Source organism: Aegilops tauschii, chromosome 3 (genome assembly GCF_002575655.3).
Source record: "Aegilops tauschii subsp. strangulata cultivar AL8/78 chromosome 3, Aet v6.0, whole genome shotgun sequence".
NCBI classification, from domain to species: Eukaryota; Viridiplantae; Streptophyta; class Magnoliopsida; order Poales; family Poaceae; genus Aegilops; species Aegilops tauschii.
Genome location: NC_053037.3, coordinates 268,111,015 through 268,121,172, shown reverse-complemented (window position 1 = coordinate 268,121,172; position 10,158 = coordinate 268,111,015). Strand labels below are relative to the sequence as shown.

The window sequence follows — 10,158 nt, the reverse complement described above, 5'->3', positions numbered from 1 at the left end:
ACGGTCCGCGGTGAGGGCGGGCTCGGGCGGCGACGGTGCAGGGAGGGCTCGGGCGGCGGCGGCGAAGTCGAGTGCGGCGGCGGTGAGGTCGAGGGAGGCGGCGGTGAGGTTGAGGGCGGCCTCGGGTGGCGGCGGTGAGGCCGAGGGCGGGCTCGGGCTACGGCCGGCGTCTCGGGCATGCTCGGGTGCAGGACGATCGACGGCGGCGATAGATCGAGTGGGGGAGAAGGGGAGAGAGGGGAAATGATATAGCAAAATTTTGAGCCTGCGCGTGGTTAAGTCAAACTAGCAGTAGCGCTGGTAGGAAAAACGCGCAATAGCTAAGTTAGCTATAGCGCTTTCCACCAAAACGCGCTACTGCTATGGGAAGTAGCCATTTATTTTCCTTTTTCTTTTCCTTTTATCTAAGGAACTTAGCTATAGCGCGGGACCCAAAAAGCTATACTGCTAACGTAGCTATAGCGCTTTCTGAAAACAAGCGCTACTGCTATGCCTTTCTCCTCTATTTTTCTTTTTCTTTTGTTTTTCTTTTTTTCATTTCTCCTTTTTCTATTTCTTTCTTTTTCATTTATTTTTCTACTTATTTTCTTTTTCTTAGCAGTAGCGCTCTACAACAGAAACACGCTGCTACAAGGCACTTAGCAATAGCGTGTTTTCCATAGGCTCGCTACTACTATTCCTAGCCTACCAGCAACTGTGTGGGAATTATAGTAGTAGCGCTTTTTTGTGTAGACGCGCTACTGCTACAACTATAGTTGTACCGAGCTTTTCTGACACGCACTACTACTAAGTAGCAGTAGTGCTTAGTTCTGACCAACGCTACTGCTATACCTCTGTGTATAAGGTTTTCCCTAGTAGTGATGGCATGCAGGAGGGCACATTATGGGCATTCCGCCTTCAACACCATCGACAGCCAAAATGATTTACACTTGTCTCTTCACCTTTACCGTCTATAAATATTGTGGTTCATCATAGTTAATTGTTGCGTAATCCTGTAATTACTGAACATATTGTACTGAGAATTTAATTTATGGATTGATTGTTGAACCATTGTGCTGAGAATTTGAATTCCACGTTTCATATTTCAAAATTTCCAATTCGAATAATAAATTACAGGGAAAAAATAAAATTAAATAGGAGCGAATAAAATAATGTACACACGGTTAGAAAGAAAACAGCGTGTGCGATGAAAAATAGAGAACAGATGGTTCTTTGACATGAAATGTTTGCGATGCCCGATGGACGCACACACTGTCGTGGACTTAACACGGCAGATGTCCTTGCGAGAGGACTTAGTCGTGGAGCCATCGCAACTAGGTTAGCTTAAAGGGGTTACTCGGGACAAAGGACACAGAGAGTTTATACTGGTTCAGCCCCTCGCGGTGGAGGTAAAGGCCTACTCCAGTTTGGGATTGTATTGCTTGGGTTTCGATTACCAGCGAGCGAATACGCTTGACCTAGTTCTCAATCTCTTGTTTCTTGAGTTAACCCGCTGCCGGGTCACCCCTTTATATACACAGGTTGATGGCCAGCGGCTTACAGAGTCCCGGCCAGCTCATACACAACGTGTCCGGCTCGGTGACTAACTAGCTTGCCTTACAATACAAGTTACACATGTGGCGGTTCATCCCCTTGGGCCTAAAGTCGCCTCTGGATCTTGGTCCGTCAATAGGCTTTCTATGAGCCGCCATCTTCATTGATAAGTCGCCAGTGGTATGACCCGGACCCTCCTTGGCGGGTCATAGCCAATAATTATATCCCCAACATCAGGCCCCAGGTTGATTTCAACCTGTTCACATCAATCTTCAATACCTGACTTATCAAAAATTGGCATCGCCCGTTTGATAAACTTTGTTGTAACTCGCCATGACATCAGCTCGCAGAATCTTCTTAACCCGCCATGACGTCATTTCACATTAATTTCGCACAAGGCCCAGAACATCTTAACTGATCCTTATCTTAATGAACATCCCAAAAATTGAGGCGTCCATATAGCCACATGATGATTTCAGCCTCCTCGATTCCCACGCATGCCTTGTATCCATCCTCTTATAAATAGGGAAGGGGGTCCTGGTCTTCATTTTTTCCCCTGACCTCATCGTCTTCGTCTTCCTCCTTGCAACTCCGCCACCGACCCAAGCTCTGCCGCCGTCGTCCTCCGTCCGCTGCGTCAACTCAGGCCGCTGCATCAACCTGATTAGACCAGAGAACGCCGGCGCGCCACTGCTGTTCCACCGCATCCGTAAGTACTCCTTTGCTCATACCTCAGATCCGTACTAGGATTTGAGTACCTCATCGGTGTTCTTGTTGTTTATCACTGTTTCTCCATAACACATTTATTTCAATTTGAAAATAGAGTTAGAGGCGCACAGAAGCTGTTTGACACCCCCTCTCAAGCATAGGAAATGTTCCTTTTATACAGAGAATCTTTGAACAAATGAACTCTTCCACTGTCACAACCTTTAGGTTTAATATTTACTTTTCTTTTCCCAGCTGTGGTAGATCCAAAATAATAAATCCATCTGCAGAATCTTGTTTATCCAGCACTTAGCCAAATGTTTACTGATAGATCAGAAGTATCATAGCTGTGATGGCGGCTTATATGATCTTGCTTAAACCGCCAGCATATGCTTCATAACCTGAATAACCCGGCAATATCCTCCGGCTTAACCATGCTTGTTTATTCATCCTCATAATTCAGTTCTCTAGTTTGACAACTACATACTCTGAACTGTATATCCATAGCCATTAGCCCTTCATAGTGGTTTAAAAGATAATTTGTAACCTGCCAAGAATCTGCCGTTTAATAACATCTTGAATCGTCTTGTATAGGCCATGCTCCCAATCATGATTAAGACAGTTACATCATGCGACTGGGTCCCATCCTCGTCACCAAAGAAATGCTCTAGGAGTATGTCAAAATTGGCTTCTTACCGGCAAAGACGTCATTCACTAGCGTGCTCCAAAACCAAATGAAGTCAGACCTCAGCCGCAGGATGATGAGGTTATTGTTTTCACTGATCACATGAACCGGGGCTTCTCACCGCCCGGGTCAAAATTCTTTCGTGATGTTCTGCATTTTTTGCAACTTCATCCTCAAGAGAGACCCAATTCCGTCTCAAATATCGGTAATTTTCAAGTCTTCTATGAAGTATACCTTCAAGAAGAACCCAGTGTTGAAGGGAGTATTTTTATTTGAACCGCCAAAATGAATTCACTGACGGACCCAGCCAGGAGCTTGGAGGGATCTCAATTCAGCGATGAAGAGATGCCATTTTTCCTTATGCTCAGCTTCCAAGTCATCCCAAGGATTGGAATCAAACCTGGTTCTATTGCAAAGATACTTCTCCTGCTGATGAAAACCCCTTGCCAGGCTTCAGTGACCAGCGGCTCAACCCGAAGCACCCTCTCCCCGAACGACTTACCACTGGTGAATGAGCCAAACTTATGCCTACCTTTTCAAAGCTTAGAGCATTATTGGCCAATGGATTGACTGGGGTTGACCTGGTTCGATGCTGGGTAGCTTGGAGGATTATACCTTTAAGCCGCCGATCCGGTTTAATGTGTACATATACTGGCGATGCCAAAGATCCACTGCACTATAGCTCAACACGTTTGACTGATAAAGCAATTAATGATATGACAAAAACCCTTCTCAATGAAAGCTTGGATAGCTGTAGCAAAGTGGGGTTGAATCCCTTCTGCACACTCAACACGGCATCGGATGTAAGTCTGTCCGGTTTATATATTTCACTTCATTGTTCATATAACTTGCAAATCCCCAAACTTTATTGTAATTTTTATTTCAGGCTGGAGCCACATTTTGGAAAAGGAAATATGATGAAAAGGCCGCCAAGAAAGCCAGGGCTAAGACTAAAGCCTTGAAGAAGAATAAAAAGAAATCCACTGCCTCTAATATGTTGAACCTGGAAGAAGATGATGAGTCGGAGGTAGACCTTGATTCCCTTGGCTCTTTTTTCAACTATCTTATTTACACGGATTGCTATTAGGATGACGCGGAAACCAGGCAGGCGGGTGATGATGAGGTAACTATTATTTACTCCGACTCAGAGCCTTTGCCAAGACAAAAAAAATTGACAAGTGATCCAGAAAGTAAGGTTTTCTCACCCTTTAGCTCACTTGGATCCCAACTTTATTTTGAAGCAACAACAGCATGAGAACTGGCGCAGAACTTAGACCAGTGGAGGCGGAGAACTTTCCTCCGGTTTACCTAATACACCAGCCCCACGCAAACGCCGGAATGAGGTGCTTCAAAATTCCAACTGTATTTATCCCAAGGCAGGTCTTATTCGTTAACCACTTAATCCTTTCGACTCAAATTATCAGGGGGCCTCTCACTCTTCGTTCGGCGATTCATCTCAGACTCAGCTTCCAGCTTTCAAGACTGCCCCTGGGTACAAACTTTATCTTTGTTTTCTCACATCTTTGTACTTATACTAACCTTTACAATCCTCTTGAAGTGGAATAGCAAAGCCTAGCAAAAAGGCTAAAATAAACAAGCCAACAGAAGACCCCAAGACTCATGAACCGGAGAAGCAAGCACCAATATCTGAAGCCTCCGTGCAACACCCGGAGGAGCTCGCTGATGACCCGCCACCAGAAAATCCTGGGGCCTCTGCTGAACATATAATTGTCGATCCTTTTGGTGCTGAACCGCCAAGCCCACTCAAGCCTTCAGAACCAAACACTGAAGAAGTTCTGATCACCGGCACTGGTTTTCAAAAACCGGGGAATCCTGTTGCTCTAACTAAACATTCTGCCAAGGAGGAATTGATCGAGAAGCGCAAGGTCAAATTTGACATGGCCAATTATTCTCATCTGAACATTAGGGAAATCCTCTCCGGCTATCTCATCCAAGTGCACAACTGCCGCGATCTGGAGATTGACATGGTCAAACACATGCACCAGAAATATGAGGTATCAACTTCTATCTTTCCTGTAAGATACATTCCTTCAGCCCCCAATTCTACTGAATATGATAGAATTGAAAATATTGTAGACTTTTAGATAGTCATAAATATGTGAAGATCAAACTAGTAGCCCCCAAGGGCCGGCTTAAACTATCAAGTTAAGCCGGGACTTCAATTAATAGTGATCAACTTTGCAACTGTAGTCCCCAAGGGTCGGTTTAATCAATATGAATAAACCAGGACTTATCACTGAAAATCACATCTGGTTACCCTTACAAACCGGGTTAGCTTGAAAAAAATGAATCGGATTTGTCTTCCACTACTTCATAAAAGAAATTTTCTGCACCCATTAGCCCCAAGTGCCATGTGCTATTGCTTGCAAAGGGCTTGGTAATTTTCTTTATATAGACTAACATAACTGTGCATACTTGTTTCAATCTTCTTCTTGTAGGAGGCGTCCAGTCAATTTCGATCTCAGTTGACTGATTTGAAAACCCAGCTTGAAGCACAAGAAACTGAGACCCGGAAGGCCGACTCCAAGTTCAAGTTTAGCTTGCATGAAAAAGAGAAGCTTAAAACTGAGTTTAATGCTGAGAAAACCACCTGGGCTGAAGAGAAGGCTGCCCTGATACAGAGGGCTGAAAAAGTTGAAGCCTCTTTGGAGGAAGTCACCACAGAACTTACTGGCTTGAACCGTCATATCACATAGATGACATATGATGTTTTTGGTAAGACCTTAACATTGTAATGACTTTCCACACTCCATTTTGTAAGCCGCCTGGTGACTTACTCATAATATGTTATGCAGGCCCCAGAAGTAGCAATATTGGTAAAGAAGTTCTGATAAAGCTCAAGGCGGTTTACACGCTAGTAGAGCAGCTATACACTGGTGCCCAGCGCACAATAGCCACCATCTCCCCAACCAATCAAGCACCAGCTCTTCTCAGTGATGTACTAAGCAAACTTTCTGTCCTACCAGCCAGAATTGAAGAAATCAAGCGATCAGGCGCCAGAGCCGGTGCCATTACGGCTTTAAGCCGGGCGAAGGCACGGCCGGCAGAATTAGAACCGGCCGAGCTAGCCACTGGCTGCCCCAGTTTCAAAGAGGACGGGTCTCCCTTTGACAAGAAAGATTTTGCTACTTGTGTGAAGGAGATTCGTCCATTGGCGAGCCTTATTGCTGAAGAAACAGATATATCCAAGTATCAGGCGGCTTATACAACAGAAAACCAGAAAATGCCCACGTCGGCTTAGAAAATTGTGGACCATATCCCTCCAACCCGTAAGCATACTTTCGCCCCTGAAATCGATCCGTCTGAGCTTATCGATGACGAAGTTTAATTTCAAGCCTTGACTGGCATCAATTGGTCATCGCTTAACTTCCAGATGATGGAGGTAGAAGAAGAACCGGCGCGGGATGACCCGGAAGCCTCAATCCGCCAAGACCAGGAGAATTGATCCACTGGACGGCTCATAATTTGCATCATCATTCATTGCCTGAAAACACTTAATCATTGGGGCTCACGGAGCCATGTAATAGGCTAGTTAAAACACTGATTTGTCGTGCCATCGTGCACATTTTTGTTTGCATAATACTGCCGATCCGTCATTTGAAGATCTGCCACTTATGCTTATAATATCATCAATTATGCAGACCATGCTTATCATCTTTCCTTGCACACAAGCAGATAACAAGTGCCCTGGCGGTTTACCCCAGGGCGGGTCATAATACCCTATATAAAAACCACTGATGACTAAATAGTCCATAACCAGGGCCGGTTTATCAAAACCTTATATAATTATAAGAAAAATCATACTTGTTGTTAAGGCATGTCTCTCTCTAAGTAGTTTTGGTGATTGATGACAACGCCTTTGCGGACTAATCATGTGCGTTGAGCATTTCAGAGATTCATCCTTTGGCACGAGATGATTCCCTCCCCTCGGAGTTTTAAGCGAAGGCGGTGTAGCACTTTCGATTCAGTTTTGGTGGACTTGTGTCGTAGGAGTCACCGTACTATAAGAGGGTGTCCGCATTGGATAGGCTAGGGTGGCATCAAGACGTACACATCCCCTTTGCACCCTCTGAGCCTTCCCGCTTCGATGGAGGCTCCCTCGTTGCCTTCTCTATGAAATCTGGTCCCAACGGTAGTACCACGGACCCCAGCGGTAGTACCGCTCAAGAGCTACAAGCGGCAGTACCGCTCCTCAGCAGTAGTGCCGCCTGGAGCTCTCAACCGTAGTACCGCTGCTGTTTTATGCTCCTACCGCCTCAAATCGAGGGTGTCACCTCTCGTCTCGGGTTTTGCGGCACTGGCAGCGGCAGTAGAGGCGGTAGTACCGCTCGTAAGCGGTAGTACCGCCCTTACCACCGCTGTTAGTACCGCGCTGGGTCCAGATCCTGCTCCGCCACTCGCTTTCCTCTGTCTGTGCGGCAGTACCGCGAGGGGGAGCGGTAGTACCGCTGACCACAGCAGTAGTACCGCTGCCCCCAGCGCTAGTACCGCTCTGTGCGGGGCTGAGCGGGGGTAAAGGTTGGATTGTTTCCCCCTTTATAAAAGGAGGTCTTCTTCACCAAGTTGACCTACCTCTTTTCCCGAAGCTCCATTGTTGCTCCAAAGCTCATTGTCGCCCGATCTCTCTCCCTAGCCAATCAAACTTGTTGATTCTTTGGGGATTGGTTGAGAAGGCCCAGATCTACACTTTCACCAAAAGAAATTTGATCCCCCCACTAATCCCTTGCGGATCTTGTTACTCTTGGGTGTTTGAGCACCCTAGACGGTTGAGGTCACCTCGGAGCCATATTCCATTGTGGTGAAGCTCTGTGGTTTCGTTGGGAACTTCCAATTTAGTTGTGGAGAGAGCCCCAACCTTGTTTCTAAAGGTCCGGTCGCCGCCTCCAAGGGCACCAATAGTGGAATCACGACATCTCGCATTGTGTGAGGGCGTGAGGAGAATACGTGGCCCTAGTGGCATCTTGGGGAGCATTGTGCCTCTACACCGCTCCAACGGAGACGTACTTCGCCTCAAAAGGAAGGAACTTCGGTAACACATCCTCGTCTTCACCGGCTCCACTCTTGGTTATCTCGTACCTTTACCTGTGCAAGCTTATTTTGTGTTGCATCTCTTGCTTGCTTGTGTGCTTGTTGTTGTTGCATCATATAGGTTGCTCACCTAGTTGCATATCTAGACAACCTACTTTAATGCAAAGTTTAAATTCGTAAAGAAAAGCTAAAAATTGTTAGTTGCCTATTCACCCCCCCCCTCTAGTCAACTATATCGATCCTTTCACCTGTGATATTTTTTCACACTGCCGGTTTATCATACATCATGCGGTAAGGGTAACAGCCCAAAGACAGAGCACAACGCTTTGGAGTGGATAGTAATGGTCTCAGTAGTGGTATCGGCTTGTTTTGGTCAAGGGATATCACGGTCAGCTTGAAAAACTACAGCCAGAACCATATTGATGTCACCATTCATCAGAAAGATCTCTCTGAACTGGAGTGGCGATTTACAGGTTTTTATGGAGCTTCGCGGGTGGAGGATCGGCACCACAGCTGGCGATTCCTAAGAACACTGCACAATATTAGTCACCATGCATGGATTTGTATGGGGGACTTTAATGAAACGTTGTATGCAACAGAGCATTTTAGCCGCAGGCCTAGGCCTGAAGGGCAGATGAGAGCTTTTCGACAAGTCACGGAGGAATCTGGCTTGCAGGATTTGGGCTGGTCTGGTGTCCCTTTCACTTGGGATAACCGGCAGGAAGGAAACAACAATGTTAAGGCGAGGATTGACCGTGTGTTCGCTAATGCAGAATTTTTGACTCGCTTTGAACAAACTAGAGTTTGGCATGTCAGTGCTATTGAGTCAGACCACTATTTTGTTATTAGATAAGAGACAGATTTATGGTGGCTGATAGCAGGGGGCCAAAGAGGTTTAAGTCTGAAAATATGTGGCAAACACATGTGAAGCATGGTCTCGACACCGTGGTGAACAGGGCCTTGAAGGTCTAGCGCACACATTGGCGAAATTACAAGAGGACCTGAGCGCTTGGGGTGATCGCGAGTTTGGAAATCTGCGCAAGAAGATTCGGAAACTCAAGCAGCGTATTGAGAATCTGCGCACTCGTTCCATTGGTCAAGGCCCATCTGAGGAAGAGAAAGGGCTAGTGAAGAAATTGAGGGAGGTATTGTACCAAGAAGAGTTGTGGATGAAGCAACGTTCACGGGTATTGTGGCTCCGCTCCGGCGATCGCAACACGGGATACTTCCAAGCCCAAGCGGCGCAGCGGAAGCGCACCAATCGCATTGCTAATTTATCTCGTGTTGATGGCTCAGTTTGTAATAGTTTTGATGAAATAAAACAGGAGATTAATTCTTTTTATCATAATCTTTACATTCCCAGGGAGGACATGATCTTCATGAGCTGCTTCAATTTGTGCCAACTAGTGTTACAGAGGCGATGAATGAAGTACTCTCAAAACCGTTCGAACCGTCCGAGGTCAAGGCGGCGTTGTTTCAAATGGCGCCATCGAAAGCTCCCGGTGTCGACAGATTTACAGCTGGTTTCTTTCAACAGCATTGGGGCCTGATAGAAGGAGACCTTGTGCCAGCGATACTGGACTTTTTAAATGGTGGGAATTACCAGCCGGCTTTAATGACACTTCTATTACATTGATTCCAAAGGTACATAATCCCCAAGATGTCACTCAGTTCCGACCCATCTATCTCTGCCCGGTGCCCTATAAAATTGCAGCAAAAACAATAGCAAACCGGGTGAGATTGTGTCTGGATGATATATTCAGTGGAGAGCAGAGTGCTTTCGTTCCCGGCCGAATGATTACAGACAACATCATCGTTGCTTATGAAAGCGTACATGCGATGAGGAGGAGGAAGAAGGTAAAGAATTTTGCATGTGCAGTAAAGCTCGATATGATGAAAGCGTATGATCAAGTCGAGTGGCATTACTTGGAAGCGATCATGCTCAAGATGGGCTTCTGTGCGTCCTTTGTGCATCTGATTCTGAAGTGTGTTTCTTCGGTCAGGTTCGCCGTGAAAGTGAACGGGGAACTACTACCTTTCTTTACTCCCTCTCGGGGTTTTAGACAAGGAGACCCCATTTCACCGTATCTATTCCTTATATGTGCTGAAGGATTTTCGTCGTTGGTTAAGCACTATGGAGGAAACTATATTGATAGAGGAATCAGAGTTAGCTTTAGAGCTCCATG

At 46.0% G+C, this 10,158-nt stretch overlaps 1 protein-coding gene across 1 annotated transcript; it reads left to right on the top strand.

The window, feature by feature from the left end:
• Positions 1 to 8,537: 8,537 nt before the first annotated feature.
• On the top strand, positions 8,538 to 9,608 carry LOC141042889 (uncharacterized). Its single transcript, XM_073511799.1, has 3 exons — positions 8,538 to 8,783; positions 8,929 to 9,267; positions 9,336 to 9,608. Exons 1-3 carry the CDS (start codon positions 8,538 to 8,540, stop codon positions 9,606 to 9,608), a joined length of 858 nt encoding a protein of 285 aa, XP_073367900.1.
• Positions 9,609 to 10,158: the final 550 nt, after the last annotated feature.

Bases quoted from the DNA above. Each gene is read 5' to 3' on its own strand.
- LOC141042889 (XM_073511799.1), top strand. From the start codon at position 8,538: ATGGGGGACTTTAATGAAACGTTGTATGCAACAGAGCATTTTAGCCGC. The intron at 8,784-8,928 runs GTCAGTGCTATT...CGTGGTGAACAG, and splicing joins AACAAACTAGAGTTTGGCAT to GGCCTTGAAGGTCTAGCGCA. The intron at 9,268-9,335 runs GTTTGTAATAGT...TTACATTCCCAG, and splicing joins TATCTCGTGTTGATGGCTCA to GGAGGACATGATCTTCATGA.